This window comes from Nicotiana tabacum, chromosome 12 (genome assembly GCF_000715075.1).
Source record: "Nicotiana tabacum cultivar K326 chromosome 12, ASM71507v2, whole genome shotgun sequence".
NCBI classification, from domain to species: domain Eukaryota; kingdom Viridiplantae; phylum Streptophyta; class Magnoliopsida; order Solanales; family Solanaceae; genus Nicotiana; species Nicotiana tabacum.
In genome coordinates, this window is record NC_134091.1 from 179,215 (window position 1) to 198,557 (window position 19,343).

The 19,343-nt window shown below is 37.1% G+C and overlaps 1 protein-coding gene across 1 annotated transcript; it reads right to left on the minus strand.

The window, feature by feature from the left end:
* Positions 1-18,046: 18,046 nt before the first annotated feature.
* Positions 18,047-18,970, minus strand: LOC107824547 (uncharacterized; the record flags this gene model as incomplete). The annotated part of the gene is given in 1 exon segment (NM_001326136.1): positions 18,047-18,970. A coding segment is annotated over 1 exon segment (618 nt). The 3' UTR covers positions 18,047-18,297.
* Positions 18,971-19,343: the final 373 nt, after the last annotated feature.

Sequence of the window (19,343 nt, forward strand, 5' to 3'; positions counted from 1 at the left end):
ACACATGGAGTTATATATGCGTATATATGTATGTATATATAGGTATATGGGATATGGGAAAGGTTACGACGTTATATACGCACCACCACCTGATCAGCTGATATACATTGATGATTTTGCCCATAGTGGCCGAGATGATATGATGGGATGCCTTCGGAGGCTTGATGATGTTATGAACACATGTACCTATGCACTACATGACCTTCATACGCATATGCATGACACTATAATTATTTCATGATTTACAGAGTTATCCAAACTTACAGGTTGAGTCATTTACTCTATATTTTTTCCATGTCTGTTATGTACTTATTCATGTGCCTTACATACTCGGTACATTTTTCGAAGGCTGATGTTGTCGAAGCCTTTAAATTTTTTGAGGGCTAATTTTATCGAAGCCTTTTATCATTTGATTTTGCCGAGGGTAGCCTGATTTAACCAATTTTTTCAAAGTATTGGAAGTCCTTTAATTTATGGCAGAATACATCTCCGAGCCGCATTATTTCGGCTGTAGCCTTTTTATATGACTGTGGTCTTTAATATAGTCGTATCCTTCGGGTATGTCTCTTGGACTTGTTTCTCGATAACCTTTCGAACTTGTTCGAAAGGTTAGTCCCCGACTATGATGGCCTTGGCCTTTATATTGTGGGGATGCGTTTTTGAGGTCTTATGAATTCGAGTTTTTGATGACTTGGATGTGCTGATTATCGATGACAGTCCCAGAGTATTCGAGGTGTGTTTGTGTTCTGGCCCTTGGGCTGTTTCTCGTAGAATTATAAGTGTAGAGCTCGTATGGTGATAGACTTCTTTGAGACACAAAGTGTCTTGATATATAAAGAATGCTTCTTTGAATAATTGATACATGCGTACATATTTTTCCATCGGGGCTCGATTATTCTATATGGACACGGTTCATCTGACCGTTTGGCCCATTACAAAGTTCTCCTATCGAGGCCCTCTTTGGCCTGAAGTATTTTCCTCGAAAATATAACCTCCGAGGGTGATGCCCCCCAGTATTTAAGGTTGATTGAAAAGAAGCCTTGGATACTGTTGAATTCTCCTTAAATAGCACATAGTTGTTGCCTCATTAAAAACCTCACCGGTAAAACCCATTCGGGACAAAATCCGATCTAAGGGAAAAGAGTGCAATACATGCTTTAAAACCTAAGGCCTTCATGCAAAAAGGTGCCTTCGATAGCTTCGATCAAACACCTGTAATGGGTTAGTTAAAAATTCAAATGGACAAAAAGAGAAAGTCATACCTTAGCAATAGTACAGTTTGAGTAATAATATATTCCAATTGTTTGGCAGTTGTTCACCATCCATTGTGCTAAGTTTGTAGGATCCTTTGCCTACAACTCTGAGGACTCGGTACGGTCCTTCCCAATTCAGGCCCAGTTTCCCTTCATTCGGGTCTCGAGTGTTGAGGGTGACTTTCCATAGAAGTAAGTCCCCGATTATGATGTGTCGAAGGTTGGTCCTTCTATTGTAGTATCTCTCAATTCTTTGCTTCTGCACGGCTAATCGAACAAGTGATGCCTCTCATTTTTCATCTAACAGCTCGAGGCTAGTAGTTATAGCCTCGTGATTTGACTCCTCCGATGCATATTGAAACCTGGCGTGGGGTTCTCCAACCTCGAAAGGGATAAGGGCCTCGGAGCCATATACTAAAGAGAACGGAGTAGCTCCCGTGCTAGACTTCGATGCTGTTCGATATGCCCAAAGGACCTCGGGTAGAACTTCTCTCCACTTTCCCTTTGTATCGTCCAACCTCTTTTTTAAGTTTTGAATGATGGTTTTTTAGTTGACTCGGCCTACCCGTTCCTGGTCGAATGATATGGCGTTGATAGAATCCTTTTTATTTTGTGTGCTTTGAGGAACTCCTTTGCTTTGCTGTCGATGAATTGCTTTCCATTATCACATATGATCTCGACAGGTATCCCAAATCGGCATATGATGTAATCCCAAATAAAGTCAATAATTTCTTTTTTCTTGACCTTCTCGAAGGCCTGTGCTTCCACACATTTGGAAAAATAATCAGTCATAAACAAAATAAATTTAGCTTTACTTGGGGCCATTGGTAGGGGCCAACTATGTCCATTCCCTATTTCATGAAAGGCCACGGGGATAAGACCAAGTGGAGTTGTTCTCCGGGCGGATGGATTATCGATGCAAACCATTGGCACTTATCACACTTTTTGACAAATTCCTTAATATCTTTTCCCATGCTATCCCAGTAATACCCTACCTTGATAATTTTGCGAATCAAAGACTCTACGCTGGAGTGATTCCCAAAAGTACTTTTGTGGATTTCTCGTAGAACATAATCAGTATCCCTTGGCCCTAAACTTACCACTAATGGCCCATCGAACGTTTTTCTGTATAATGTTCCATCCCCATCTAGTATGAACCTAGCAGCCTTGGTTTGCAGAGCCCTCGATTCTTTGTGATCCGATCAGAGCTTTCCATTTTTCAAATAATCGATATACTTATTTCTCTAATCCCAAGTCAAGCTAGTAGAATTTATTTTGGCATGACCTTCCTCGACCACGGACCTTGATAGTTGGACGACAGTCCTCGGCATAATGTCGTCTTTTTCGACTGATGATCCTAGATTTGCAAGTGCATCGACCTCACTATTTTGTTCTTGAGGCACGTGATCCAGGGTCCATTACTTGAAGCGGTGCAATGTCACCTATAGTTTGTCTAATTACCTCCGCATTCTATCCTCTCTAACCTCGAAGCTATTGTTTACTTGGTTCACCACCAATAGTGAGTCACATTTGGCCTCGACGACCTCTTCCCCAATCTTTTAGCTAGCTCGAGACCTGCAATCATGGCCTCATACTCGGCCTCATTATTAGTCAACCTTGAAGTTTTAACAGATTGTCTAATAGTACTACCTGTTGGTGGCTTCAAAACAATGCCGGGTCCAGAGCCTTTCATATTCAAGGCACCATCTGTGAAAAGGGTCCATACCTCCGATGATGTACTCGATCCTAGCAGAAGTTCTATTTCTACTTCAGGTACGAGGGTCGGCGTAAAATCGGCCATGAAGTCAGCCAAGATTTGGGACTTGATAGCCGTTCGAGGTTGATATTCAATATCGTACCCGTTGATTTTGATCGCCCACTTGGCCAATCAACTCGACAATTCGGGCTTATGCAAAACATTTCGGTGAGGATAAGTGGTTAATACACATATGGGATGACATTGAAAATATGGCTTTAACTTTCTAAATGTGCTTATCAATGTAAGTGCTAATTTTTTTAAGTGGGGGTATCTAGTTTCAACGTCTCCCAGAGTTCGACTTGCATAATAAAGATGGAATTGCATACCTTGCTCTTCTCGAACTAGTACTCCACTTACCGCTATCTTGGACACTGCAAAATATAAGTAAAGCTTTTCATCCACCTTCGGGGTGTGAAGCAAAGGTGAGCTTGATAAGTATCGTTTCAATTCTTCCAGGGCTTGCTGGCATTCCGGGGTCCATGCAAAGTCCTTTTTCTTTTGGATCAAGGTAAAACACCTATGACTTTGATCTGATGACCTCAAAATAAATCAACCCAAGGCGTCTATTCGTCCTGTTAGTCTTTGCACGGCTTTCACACTATCCACGATGGCGATGTCTTTGTTGGACTTGATCTTATCGGGGTTGATCTTGATCCCTCGATTAGATACCATGAAGGAGAGGAACTTACCCGAGCTAACTCTGAAGGCGCATTTTCCCGGTTAAGCTTCATGTTGTACTTCATCAAGATTTTGAATATTTCCTGCAAGTGAGTGAAATGGTCCTCTACGCGCAGGGACTTAACCAACATATCATTAATGTAAACTTCCATCATTTTACCTATCTGTTACTCGAACATCTTGTTAACTAAGCGTTGGTATGTAGCTCCAGCATTGTTTAGCCCGAAGGCATTACATTGTAACAGTACGTTCCAAACTTAGTGATAAACGAGGTCTTCTCCTAGTCCTCCGGGTTCATATGAATTTGATTATACCCAAAGTAGGCATCGAGAAAGGTTAGGATCCTGTGGCCGGCCGTGGCATCGATCACGCGATCGATGTTGGGCAATGGAAAAGAGTCTTTAAGGCATGCCTTGTTTAAATCTTTATAAGCTACGCACATTCTAAGTTTGTTTCCCTTTTAGGAACTACGACCACGTTGGCTAACCACTCAGGGTATTTTACTTCCCGAATATACCTATTTTAAGAAATTTAGTTAACTCATCCTTTATGAATGCATGATTCACCTCGGACTGGGGCCTTCTCTTTTGCTTTATCGGTTTGAACATGGGGTCGGTGCTTAGACGATGTGACGTTATTTCTAGTGGGATCACTGTCATGTATAGATGGGACCAAGAAAGCAATCCCTATTATCGATAATAAATTGAAAGAGTTTTTTCCTGAGTTCGGGGGTTAACCTCGTCCCCAGATATACCTTTTTCTTGGGTATGTGCTCGATCAGTATGACCTATTCCCATTCCTCGACCGTTGATTTGGTTGCGTCTGAATCTTCGGGAACAATGAAGGTTTGAGGAGTAAGGAAATCCTTTTCTTCCCCTTCGATTACCTGTTCCTCCGGCTCGATCGAGACTAGGATTGGTGATTGCTATTTGGCCGCCTGCTTACCTTTGGTGTTCGACTTTTCCGAGGTCAAAGGCTCTGGTATCGACGTCACTTCATCGACCGCAAACATTTCCTTTGCAGCGTGTTTCTCTCCATAGACCATTTTAACACCATCCTCTATTGGAAGTTTCATCATCTGGTGAAGGGTCAAAGGTACTACCCTCATGTTGTGGATCCATCACCTCCCGAGAAGTGCATTATACCTCATGTCACCTTCGGTGACATGGAATTTCATATCTTGAATGGTTCTGGCCACATTAACTGGTAGGATGATCTCTCCCTTCGTTGTTTTGCTTGTCATGCTGAAACCATTTAGGACTCGGGATGTTGGTACAATTTGGCCTTGCAGACCGAGCTACTCTACGACCCTAGATCTGATTATGTTTGCTGAGCTACCTGGATCTACTAGAACATGTTTAACTTGAATTTTATTTAAAAGATAGAAATTACCAGGACGTCATTGTGCGGCTGAGATATACCTTCTGCTTCCTCGTCACAGAATGATGGGGCATCCTCGGGCACATAGCTTTGAGTCCGTTTTTCTTTGGTGATCAACACCTTGGTGCGTTTGAATACAGGTCTTTGTGGGACATCGACACCGCCAACAATCTTATGGATTACATGTTGTGGTTCTTCCTGTTCGTTTTTTCTGCTTACATCTCTCTCCGTGAAGTGATTTTTAGCTCGATCACTGAGAAATTCTTGAAGGTGGCCTTCATTGAATAACCGGGCTACCTCCTCTCTTAGCTGCCTGCAGTCTTCGGTTCTATGGCCATGCGTGCCATAATACTTACACATCAGGTTTGGATTCCTTTGAGAGGGGTCAGTTTGTATAGGCCTAGGCCATCTAGTATCTTTGATTCTTCCAATAGCTGACACAATCTCTAATGAATCTTTACTGAAATTATACTTTGACAATCGAGGTGCCTCCGCAGGGTCGGTATGCTTATTGAACCCATTATTACTCATGAGTCCCCGAGAGCTTTGACCTCAATCGTTTCTCCGATCATTCTGAGGAGCGTTATGACCCGAGCCATTGTTTCTCCGATCGATATATGGCTATTATTGTTCCTTGTTGGATCTTGATTCCCTGTATGTATCCCTCGGGGGCTTAGCTGCCAACCTGTTAGGATGAACCGAACCCGATGGGGCTCCCAACTGGTCGTCCTCGACCCTGATCTTCGATTGATAACGGTTTTGCACATCTGACCACGTCACAACTAGATACTCAATCAGATTCTTCTTCAATTGTCGAGATACGATCGAATTCCGTTCATTCAAACCGTGCATAAAATCATATACTGCCTAGTCATCCGAGACCGGTGGTAGTTCAATTCGCTCCATTTGAAACTTGGACACAAACTCCCTTAACATTTTGTCGTTCCTCTGTTTTATCTTAAAGACGCCCGATTTCTTCGTTGCCACCTTTATGGCCTCGGCTGTGTTTTCACGAAGGCGTATGCTAACATAGCAAACGATTCGATAGAGTTCGGAGGTAAGTTGTGGTACTAAATCATGGATCATTTTCGACAATGTCTCCCCAAATTTTTTCAACAATACTAATTCGATCTCGTCGTCATTTAAGTCATTCCCTTTGATCCTGCAAATGTATGAAGTTATATGCTCGTTAGGGTCGGTTGTTCCATTATATTTTGGTATATCGGGCATATAGAACTTCTTGGGTATGGGCATTAGAGCCTCACTCGGTGGGAACGACTTTTGTATGAACTTTTTGGCATCCAAACCTTTCAAGACCGGGGGTGCCCCCGGTATTTGATCAACACGGGAGTTATAAGTCTCCATATTTTTGTTATTATCCTCAATCTTCTTTTTCCCGGACTCGATCCTCTTGGTGAGTTCCTAGAGCATCCTCATAATGGTGAGGTCAGTCCCCGAGCCATTTTCGTTTGATCTTTCCGGCACCAGTTCAGTACGTCGAGTATTTTCTGGTTCAGCTACACTTGGAGTTTTATTCTGACTTTGAAGTTGAGCAATGGCAATATGTTGAGCTTGTAACATCTCGAATATCACTTGGAGGCTGATTCCTCCATCTCCTACACCCTGTGTTCTCTGGCCACCAGATCTGACTTCCCTGCATACACTTGTTGCGGGGTCTGCGCCTAGATCTGCATTCAAAGCAATGTGTGAACTAACATCCACTGGTTCCATATTTGGCACTTCCCCAGAGTTTATCGGTGGTACATCAACCCCCGGAGCAACTATGTTGTCATTTTCTCCGTGGAACCCAAGACCGTCATCACCGTGTATAGGGTGCGTTCTGTGAGTTTGACATGTTTTAACCTGAAATCAAAGAATCTTTGACAAGAACAAGTGTGAAAATAACGTGTGTTATGAGAATCAGTAATGAAATAATCACTATTATCTTTAGCTCCACGGTGGGCGCCAAATTGTTTACCTCGAAAATACGAGTAATAATTAAACTTGATTTGTGGTTTTAAAGATATGTGATTTAATTCAATACCAATTAATATTCAAGGAGCGTAAAGTTTAAATGAAAGAAATGAATGAATCAAACTAGTGTTGCTCAAGCAGTGTCGACTTCGAGCGCAGTGACCTCGGGGTGGATTAAGAACAATGAGGCAAAAACAATAAAACAAGAACAATAAAACTAAAGGACAATTCTGATGAACAATGAGCGAAAAAGTAAGATAGTATATTTTTTGCCAATGATTAGATGATGTTTACAAATGATTGGGGTCCCCTTTATATAGGAGGAGAGCCCTAAATAAGGTACATTTCCATTTACAGTAAAGAATCTTATTGGGACAGCTGTCTAACCGTCTAGTACGGATTAGTATTAATTAGTACAAATCTATTCTGGGATTTACGCCACGATCTTGGGGACGTGGCAGGAATCTTGTCCTTATGTAACAAACTCATAATGACATTATCTCGGAGTCGGTCGTGCTTGGCTCCGATATTCCTCGAACACTTAGGTCTTCGAGCCTCTTGTTCTGCCTTCGAGCCCGGGCTTGGTCTTTATCGAATTTCTACCCTCGGTGCGACGTCTCGAGCCTACTAAATCGGGGGCACCTAATTTATCCGCATAGAAATTATAAAATACGTAATGAGTCCATCGTAAGAACCTAAAAGTTTGAAGATCCACCTCTTTGTAATAGCGCTCTCATGTTTTTAAACGTCTGGATACACATCTATACGTACGCCGCTGTATAAGAGCTGCATTTCCAAACACCAGCCCAGATTGTGGACTACCTTATAGGTGGATGAGATACCTGTGCAATTCCAAACACCAGCCCGTTAAGTAAATGTTGGTTCATAGCTAAGAGCACAAGGCCCAGTATTTGAGCTTCCCATGCGTATTTGTCGTCAAACCCACGCATGTTCCTGTTAGAAGAATTAAGCAAAAGCAATTGAGTATAGATTTGGAAGGCGTCGTCAAATACCACGCGATCGAGGAAGAAACCATTTTCCTCTAGCAAATTTGTGCGTCAATCAAGGGCGTGTTTTGTATAACTAAAAGGTCGTTTCTCCAAATACTAGGAGTATTTTCCAATTTGTAGTTTTCTTAAATGAATAAGAACATTTAGTACAAGATTAAAAACGGAAAAAGAAATTGCCTTCTGTGGAGTAAACCATGTTTCTCTGGTAATTAATATCCCACCATCATCGATTTCTGTCACGTAGAGAACTAGATCTATCCTGGCACTAATATTGAAAGAACAAATGGTTTTTATATAAGTCTTAAACACGGAATAATTTTTTTTAAATAAATGTACATAATCAAAACATTTATGAAAATCTGTGTACAGTATTTTAAATTTAGTAGTCCAGTTTAAACAGCTGAGGCAAAGATTTAAACTGAAAGTTTCGCAATGAATTATATTACACTAATTAGGTGCAAGGAAGAAATCATTTTGCATCTCCAAGATAATGTTGGCGATACAAAAAGAGAGCTTCTATTCGGCCAAACTCAGCGTGGCCCAACAATGACCACACTGGTGAAATATCAGTAAAGCCCTTCATTTCATATTTGGCTTAATAGCCATTTTTCCCTCCAAAATTAGTTAATAAATATTAATTATCCCAGAATATTGATCCCATAAATCATCATTCTCTCATGCATGGGAAGATAAAAGGCCTTCGTGTATGTATACCTATACTATTACGTATTTTTTTTAAATACTATTTATATGGATGGGAAGATCAAAAGTCTAGTATGTATACATCATATTTTTATTTATTTATACGGCATACCTTGACATATCATACACTTATGTTAAGAGAGCTTTCATTAAACATATAATTCACCACCCTTCCCTTAACCTAAACATGAATGCTAACCTAGAAACTAGTTTGGAGCCATTAAATCTGAATAACAGCCTAGAAACTAGGTCGGGGGAACTAAGGAATGCATAACACATATCATTGGGGTTGTATTCAGACGACAGTTTGATGAAAGAAGATGAGTCGATCGACATTGATTCAGACGACAACTTCAATGATAGAGAAAATCATGTTGACGATGTTGTTGTTGCTGCTGCTGCTGCTGATGATGATGACGACGACCATTATTTAGAGGAAGAGGGAGAAGGTGGAGAGGGCAGGGAAATGCCTAATGAGTTCAATGAAGAAGGTCTCATAATTGATCCAATTACTAGGATGCAGTTCAGTAATAAGGATGTTATGTTTGATTTTTACAAAGAACATACACGATAATCGGGGTTTTGCATTGTCAAAATAACATCAAACAAAAAAGGTGGTGATATTGTTAGGTATGTACAATATGGTTGTGATAGGTCTAAGAAACCAAGGAATAAGCATGTTACCAAGAGGAGGAACTGTCGTGCTAGAATAAATGGAATTTTAGAGGAGAATGGTTCATGGCGTGTTTCAAAAGTGGTTAAAAACATAATCATCAATTGGAACCAGCACTATCGCGATTGATTGTTGGACACAGATTGCTTAGTAAGTCTCTTGAGAGATTTGTAGCCAAAGATATTGCTGGCTTAAGACCCTCAAAAATATAAGAGTCGCTGAAGTACTTGCTGGTGGCCCCGAAAATCTGGGTTGTACACCAAAGGACTGTAGAAATTATATTTTAAAGAGTAGAAAGCTTCAGTTGTAAGAAGGGGATGCACAATCATTACTCAAATTCTTCGGTGACATGCACCAAAAAGATAGGGAATTTTACTACTCCGTAGATGTGGATAATTTTGGTTGACTTCGTAATGTCGTATGGGTTCATTCACACTCTAAGGTTGCATATGAGGAGTTTCATGATGTAATATGCCTTGATACCACATACCTTGTGAATCGATACAATATGCCATTTGCTTCATTTGTTGGTGTCAATCAGCATTGGTAGTCTATACTTTTGAGATGTGCTTTTATGTCTAGTGAGGATATAACAAGTTACAAAATGGTGCTCTCTACATGGCTTGGAGCTCTAAATAATGTTCGTCCATTAGCTATCATGACTGACCAATGTGATAGTATTAAGGATGTTATCAATGCATTGATGCCAAATACGGTATATAGGTATTGTATATGACACATATTCGCAAAGTTGCCTATGAAGTTAAGAGGAGTTCTTGATGGTAAGATTGCAAAGGCAAAATTTAAGGCTTTAGTCCTTGATAGCATTAACGTTGCTGAGTTTGAGAGAAGACAGACTAATTATATTGCAAAATATAACTTAGATGGAAGGGATTGGTTTTATAAGCTTTATTTGGAGAAGGAGAAATGGGTTCCTGTATACCTAAATGACCACTTTTGGGTTGGGATGTTGTTCACACAAAGAAGTGAAGGAATGCATGCTTTCTTTGACGGATTTATCACCTGCCAAAGCACTTTGAAGCTATTTGTTCAGCAATATGAGTTAGCCATAAAAGCTAAATTCGAGAAAGAATTGGAAGCTGAATATAGGTCAAGGTGCTTTGAACAAAAATATTTATCTGAATTAGTATGGGAGGAAAATTCAGATTGTGATTCATAGTAATTGGCCGTTTATGTAATAGTCGTTTATATAATTTAATTCATTAAAATCATACGTAAAGACCTATAGCAACCATATAAGTCCATTGACTAATATGATTGTAGTCATATAACCTATGATAATTATATCGTTGTGATTCATAGTGACATCGACCGCTTGTATAATAATCGTCTATATAATTTCATCCATTAAGGTCATACGTATGGCCTTATTTATATAATAGTAAATATATAATTATATATATTTTTATTGGTTAATCTTAATTATAATAAAAGGGAAATCATTATTGAATTTTTGGACTAATGTATTCTAGCTTCTTTATTAGGAGGGAAAACAAGATGACATTTTTGGACTAAAATGTTAAATACAATTTTCGGAGGGAAACAAAAGGAAAAGTAAAAATATAATTGAAGGGAAATTGAAAGTTTTTACTCTTTATATATCTCTTAAACACAAGAACAACATCTCCAACTCTCTAGACAAAATAGATACTATAAACATGAATGCTAACGGGTGGATTGAAGAAGAATTCTATCTATGGTTTCGGATGAAAGTGCCCAGATCGTACATTAAGCGTGATTTTCTGGTAATTTTATTTTTCTTAAATTTTCATGATTTGATAACTGTTGATTATCCCAACTAGCAATGAACCTGAACCCTATCTTTACATTATGTTCTTGCAATTTCTTGCAAAGAGTATCTGTGGCTATCTTCCTCCTATTTCGGTTAAAACAATGCTTCGATGTAATGGAAAGGAGTGGGTTGTAATTCTCACAAGTGGTGTTCGGAGAAGAATCGTCAATGAGTAGAAACAATTTGATGTCGACAATAATCTGAAGAAAGAGAATGTTCTTCTCTTTGAATTAGCTACATCAGGGACTGTGATCTTCTCTGTTGAAGATCTAGGATTAACTAATGCTTAGCTTGATAATTTCTTCTCTTTAATTATATGTAATGACTTCAAATAGATCAAAGTAGTGGATTAATATGATTGTTATTTATAATATTATTTGTGTTTTTTTCATTTATTATTGTTATATTTATTTATTTTAAGAATACTACTGGTTTAAAAATAGCCAATTAAAATTGGGAAGTCATTTAACAATATATTTAGTGCAAAAGCCCCCTATTCTTTTCTATCATTTTATAACCAAGAACAAGACTAGGAAGATTATTTTCTTTATTACAAAAAAGTTTAAAAATCAACATTAATTTGCTCATAGAGAAGTGGAAAAATCAACACGAAAAATCAAAACCTAAACCTAAACCTAAATATAAACCTAAACCTAAACCTAAACGAACCTAAACCAAAAGAGAACCTAAACCTAAACAAGGATCAAATAATCTGTACATGAATTACTCAAATCTTCTAAGATTAACACTATGAGATAAAACCTATGAAGTGCACTGCCACTATATGGCAGAAGTTTTAAAAAAAAACGTCCAAAATCTGTGAAGTGCATGCCACTATATGGCATAAGTTTTTTCTAAAAAAATTCCAAAATGTATATAGGCGGATGGATAAAGACGAGCTTCCATAACTAATTGTAGTCATTGAGGAGAGTAATGGTTGCATAGAGGAGTGTAATGGTGCATAGAGGAGTGAAATTGACTTCTGAAAAGTGTAATGGTTGCATGAAGGAGTGGAAGAGGCTACTGGGAAGTGTAATGGATGCATGGAGGAGTGGAAGAGACTGATAGGATGTGTAATGTCCGCATGGAGGAGCGAATATGGCTACTGGAATGTGTAATGGTTGCATAGGGTCTCTACAAAGAGACTTTAAGTCCTATCGGAAAGTGGAATAGCTATTATAATTGAGAGATTATAATTCTCCCTATATATTTTTCAAAAAATATGCTAGACCTACATAAAACAATCAAACTGAAACAACTATTACATCTAAGCATAACGATGGATAGGACTCCGTACAAGAAAGCTGTTGAACAACCACTCCATGGTTCACCTGTTAGTCATAATATTTTGTACCAAGATCTTAAGCGTGAGGTTAATGAATTGATTGAGAGGGTGGTACGTGATTCAAGCATTGATTACCTAAAAAGTGTGATGTTGGAGGAGCATCCTCTAACTTCACTCTATACTATGCTTGACGATATGCCCACACCATCCGTCCAGAATGGAGCTAAGAGCAATTCTATCATTGTTATCACTAGTGATACCGAATCCGCCTCCAAGACCTCAAAGTCTCTTTTCGTGAACCAGAATATTGAGTAGCCCATGCATTATGGAGTTTTATCTTAAGTTATCTTTTTGCTTATGGGGATGTTTTTCTAATAGTCTATGAAGTTGTCTACCCCTTAAGGTGATGTTTTTATTTATCTTGTTATGTTTTGGTGATGTTATCCTGAAATCTCATATTAATGAATGAAATTATTATTATGTTTTGAATCTTTTTTGTTTTTACTTAATGATCGTTTGATTCAAGTTAACAAAACAATCCTATTGTCTTCAATATTGCAATTGTTCGTTTGATGCCTAATGAAATGAAAGTACTAATAGTAACATTTGTAAAGATTAATTAAGTCCTCTAAAATTGGTCAATTTTTTTCCAATTTAATATAGCACATTGAACTTATGACACCAATCTTGGACAATAGAAAAATGTATTGTCAATAAATATGAAGATAGTTGAGTACTTGAAGATGCAACATATAGCGCATACTGAACTCATGAAGATAGTTGATGAGTACTAGAAGATAGTTGAGTACTTATGAATCAATGTAGTACAGATTAAAACAAGTGCAAAATGATAATACATTGGCATTTACAAGGTTCCAACAATATAGACAAATTAAAACATTCAGTTCAGTTGAATATATATATTTTTTTTAAAATCAACAGACATATTTTATTTCATTCCAACAGGGAGTACAAAAGATAAAGGCTTTGGCATCCTAAATACTCTATTCTACAGAGGTTGAATGCGGCAACCAGTAAAACATCAAACTAAACAATCAAACTAATAATAACCAAACTAAACAATAATAAAAAATTGAACAAAATACTCTTATCAACAATCAAACTGAAGAACTTTTTGAAATCTTCATCCCTACAAACATTCCAGCTAACAATACAGATGACATAACACTTGCTCCAATATCACTTTCATCAATACACAAACTTGAAGATTGTTCTTCACTGTAAATATTTTCTTTTTGGAATTCATTGAATACTGCTACTGCTTCCTCATAAGATTTGTAAGACTTGAAGATGCTTCCTTTGAAACCTATAACCATCGGAGCAAACTCACATCAAGAGTTGTATTTTACCACAAAATACTACATACACCTTCGATACCGATATATTATCAGTTTGAGATCCATTTCTAAACTCATTAAAAGCTGTTATGGCTTCATCATATGTTTTGAAGGCCTTGAAGATGCTGCCCTTAATACCAATAACCATAGGAGCACACTGATGCCAAGAGTTATACAATCCAGGCCTCTTACCACGAAACACTACATAAACTTTCGAAGCATTATTCCTTTTCCTGTGGTCCATTCCTTAATCTAACCCTAAGAAAGATAAGAGATGAAGAATGAGAAAACAAAGATAGAAAAATGGGGGTTGGAAAAGCTTTTTAGGTTTGGCCAAATATATTAAGTGTTTAGGGTTAGAAAGTGACCACTTTAATCATAAATACCAGTAGTTTAATTTTATACGTATTTTCTCTAATATATTATGTGTATATTTTAGTGTATTTCGTTTAATTGGTATAGTATATGTATACTTTAGTGTATTTCGTTTAATTAGTATAGTATATGCATATGTGCTTTATGGAAAATGATGTAGTATGCATCCTGGGAAGGTAAAACAATTAAATTAGTGAGAGAAAATTGTTTGAAAAAAATTAAATTAAAAACAAAAATTTGCCAAAGGGTATATATGAAAAACGAAAATGCACAAAAATCCATTATGCCCTCAAAAGCCGTGCGAAGTTACTATTATACCCCATTTGGGACATTCTTAGTTTGGCCAAATATATTTTTCGAAAAATATTACGTCCACATACTAAATATGTTGATATTGTTTTGATCAAGTCAAACAACAATAAAGAAATAAAAATAAAGTAGGCATTGTGCCTTGAAGCACAAGAAGGCAAGAAACAATCCAAATTAAAGGGGAGGGTCAACATAGCCTCTCCCTCCCGTGGGAAAAAGAACATATGTAGGACCACTCCCAAACAACGCCGTGTTATCTTTGATTATAGAGATAGAGATAATTAATAGTGTCGCTGCCAAGTTTTTTTTTTTTTTTTGTTACCAATATTGCTTTTTTTTTTGTCAAAAATACTTTTGGCCAAAAATTGAGGTGTTTGACCAAGCTTTTGGAAGGAAAAAAGTATTTTTGAGGAGAAGCAGAAACAGTTTTTGAGAAGTAGAAAAAAGTAGCTTCTCTCCAAAAGCACTTTTTTGAGAAGTACTTTTGAGAAAAACACACTTAGAAGCAGTTTTTTAAAGCTTGATCAAATACTAATTGATGCTCGGAAGTGCTTTTCAAACTAATTAGCCAAACACAAACTACTTCTCATCAAAAATACTTTTGAAAAAAAGTTTTCAAAATAAGCTGATTTTTGCAGCTTGGCCAAAAGAGCTATTAGTTTAAATAGCATTCATAGTCGCATACTCTCATCTTTATCTTATTTGAAAAATTCAATGGACTTTGGGTAATGGACCACACCCTTCATGCGTTTATTCATATCATATTATCCAGCTTCTTTGGGTAATATCTTTACAAAATGATGATGAAGAAAACCAATTGTATGTAGTAACAGACAACTTCTATTTCTTTTCTCTCTTTTAAATGTCTTTCATTGTTAAACTTTTTAATCTTGTTACTGTTCATTTGAGCATGTTGAACGATTAATGCCTGTTTGGTCATATATTTCAGCATTTGCAAATATATTTATTTCGCCAAGAGTACTATTTGCATCTATCAAATTTCAATGTTTGAATTTCAAGCAAAATTTGAAATACTCGTTTGACGATATATTTTAGGGGAATAGGTTATTGGTTTTTACTCAAAAAGTTCCATTTTTTTTCCAAGTGAATTTTTTATCTAGACGCAACATCTTCCACGATTTTAATCTACCTTCAATTTAAAAACTCTTGTTTCCAACTTCAGCCCAAATATTCTCCAACTGCCATCTAAACTAATAATTGATAGAAGAAATTTTGCTTAATATTCAAGGCCGCGATTGAAATGTGTATTGGCTAGCACATAGTTTTCGCAATGGATTTGGGGACAAAACCGTATGCCGTAAGAATTGGAAAAGGGATATTATTATTTTTAACTCGCACAAAAAACTATTAATATGTGGTAGTAAAAAAAAATGTATAATTTTTGTATATAACATAAAGAATATATATATATATATATAAAATATACAAACTTTATATATTTTTCGACTATTTTTTTTACAGCGGCTATACAACGCCAGAAAATCAGTTCAAGGACCACGAGATCTGTAAGTTTGAAACTAGTGCAAGAGTATTAATTAATTTGACACCGCAATTCCCGTTGTGATGCATCAGAAGATGTAAAGTAAAACTTGGAGGAGAAGTAGTAAAGGATGTGAACAACTAAAATAATTCAAAGCCGTTATCCTAAAATTTAAATCTAATTAATTAATTCGCCAACCCCATACTTGAACTTTTTGTTGTTTTGCATAAGAATGGAATTGGCCGCTGTTTTTGCCTGGCCCTTGGAGAAAGTCCTCTCCCACTAGCAGGGGCGGACCCAAGTGGTGAGAGGTGGGTTCAACTGAACCCGCTTCGTCAAAAAATAATACTGTATATATGTATAAATTATGGTTAAAGCAAGGTAAATTTTGTATAGAAATTATTTTTGAACCCGCTTATACGGTATATACAGCTTATGTTAGTTATGGACTTCTCCGACTGAACCCGCTTGCACAAAATCCTGAATCCGCCACTGCCCACTAGGATTCCTCATTTCTATTTAATTAATAGTAAGCGACGACTTCTCCACACGTTAATTTCTTTCTACTCCATTCCTCATAAAAACCATCATCCAGCTATGACTTTTGACATACTATAACCATGTGACTAAAAATGTTTATTTTTTTATAGAAAGACTTTTTCCAAATATAGATTTTAAAAGGAGATGCTCCAATTTTTTGTTACCTACTCGTACAGTCGTACTTGACATAACAACTTTAATTCGTTAATAAGGAAAACGAAGACAATCGAAACAAAGTCTATTCAGGGGCAGCGCTATACACCAAATTACAATTCGGCCAAATCCAATAACTTGATTTAAATTTTATATCTAATTGTTTATTCTTAAAAATCCATATAATATGTATAAATTATTAATTTAGAACCAATAATTTAGAGGGAAAATTTCACATTAGAACAACTGAGCTCCATATTTTTCAATTTTATAGTTCATCTTTCAATTTACAACCAACTAGCCCAAATTAATAGGCTAAGATTCAATATCCAACTCAAATAGGTTGTCAAAATTATTATTTAATTTTTAAAAAAGAGTTCAAGCTTTTAAATTAATTTTCGAATCAGTAAATGTGACTCAAATATTATTTCAACAAACCAAATTTATTTGGGTGGTGAAAACTAGATTTTTAAAAAGTTTAAATATGTGAGTTTAAATTTTGAATTTGATTTTGTGAGAAATTTGGAGTGGTTGTTATTTAGACATGTTAGAAATAGTATAAGGAGGTTGTATATAAAATTTGAAGTCATTTAATGGAGATTTGGACTGGTTTTGAACGAGAATTGCAACTGAAAATCGTGGAAGAAGTTCGTCTACAGATGCTTGTATAAAAGTGTATAAAAGTGTATAATAGTGTATAAGCTGTGTTTCTACACTCATATACACTATTATACAAGATTATACATAATTATACAAAAAACTGACTGCGTCTTCTTCCTTGCGTCTTTTCTGAAATTTAACTCAAATCCTGCTCAAATATACTCCAAATTACTTCAAATTCAAATTTTGAACTTCTTTTGATATTTTCAATCAATTTGAACAACACCCAATCCAAACAACTAACAAATTCTTTGTGAGAACAAAGAATTAACTCCATAGATTTTAGAAGCAATAGTTGTAAGAATACAGATTTTGAATTTGCAAGTGCTTTCAAAATATGTACAATGTGGGCTAGATGAAATAAAACTTAAAAACATGAGCCATTTTTTGTTATGTTATAAAGTTATATGTATTTTCTTGTAATTCTTTCTAACTTAAAAGGACTCATAAGTTTCAAATTCTAATATGAGCCTATTACAATTCAAAAGTAAAAAGCATGCTATAACATGAAGTATTGCCCATTTGCAGATGATGATTAAATCTTGGCGGCCATGTTTTTGCCGATGCAACTGAGTTTAATTTTGATCATTTACTATTTCAATTCACAAGAAAATAGGGAATTGCACAAAAAGGTTAATTACTAACGTATACTTCTTCTTTAAACAAGTAAGTTTACAAACAGCCGAATTTGATATTATGCTCTGCAACTCCCACATATTTTTATTTACACGCCGAGAGCGAGAGAAGATGAGGGCACGTTACCACCTATAGCATGTTACTGCCCAAGGAAAGTGAAATTGAGGAGAAACCTCTCTCCTTCACGTACGCTCGCGTCAAAAGAAAAAAAGAACAAAATAATGAAGTAATTAATTGGTTAAGTAAACAAGAGAACGGATCCTTCTTGAATGGTCATAAGCTTCCTGAAGGAGCGCACAGCCATCTTTGCCCGCCGCGAAGATATTCGCTGCAATTTTCTAACAGAAGCAGATCTCATGGAAACCCCAAGCCCCATGGACGGAGCCTTATAATTGCTTTGACTTTGAGTATAATTATCTCGAGATTCATCTTCCACTTGGAGAAGCATTGGTGAAATCCGAGAATTACTCTTCTTATTCTTCCTTATAAACTTCTTAGAATGGCGACGGTTGTTTTTATTGAGGTCCTCGAGAGCAGCACTTGCTTTAACGGCAAGAGCTGCCATTTCAGACGCACTCAGGCGATACTGAAGCTTGGAAGTAGGGAGCACGAAATAGATCTGACCGGGCTGAAGCTGGTATTCAGAATCCAAACGAGGTATGAAATCGTCGAAGTAAAGGCGATCGGAATTGCAGATGAAGGAAGCCTCAGAAGACATCTCAGACTGAAGAACTTGAGAGACGTTGATGGGAACTGTATATTGACGGAGCTCTCCGTTGGTTGATATCACGTAGGCGGAGGAGGGTTTCTGATCTTTTGCATCGATGACGGAAGAGGAAGACAAACAAGCACCCATCTATCTTTCTATGTATGATAATATATTCCGTTTACGTAATTGGATGGAAGACAAGTATAATGTGAAAGATGTTGTGGCTGCAAATGAGGCGGTGACCAGCCTTTTAAAGATTCACGAGAGCTCGCGTTTTCCTTCCATTTTCTTCAACTGGGAGTGGGGTCCACGACACTTTGTCCCCTAATAACTCTTCTCTTTCTCTCTCACTCCGTTCCAACCAAAGAAGTTGTGAGTTGAGTCTCCCGCAAGGTGGGAAGTTTTTGGAGGGAAGGATGTCGGAGGTCTATTTGGAAACAGTCTCTCTACCCTAGGGTAGGGATAAGGTCTGCGTACACACTACCCTCTCCAGACCCCACTAAGTGAGATTATACTGGATTGGATTATTGTTGTTGTTTCTCTTTTTGTTTTTGTTTATGGGATCATTCATAACT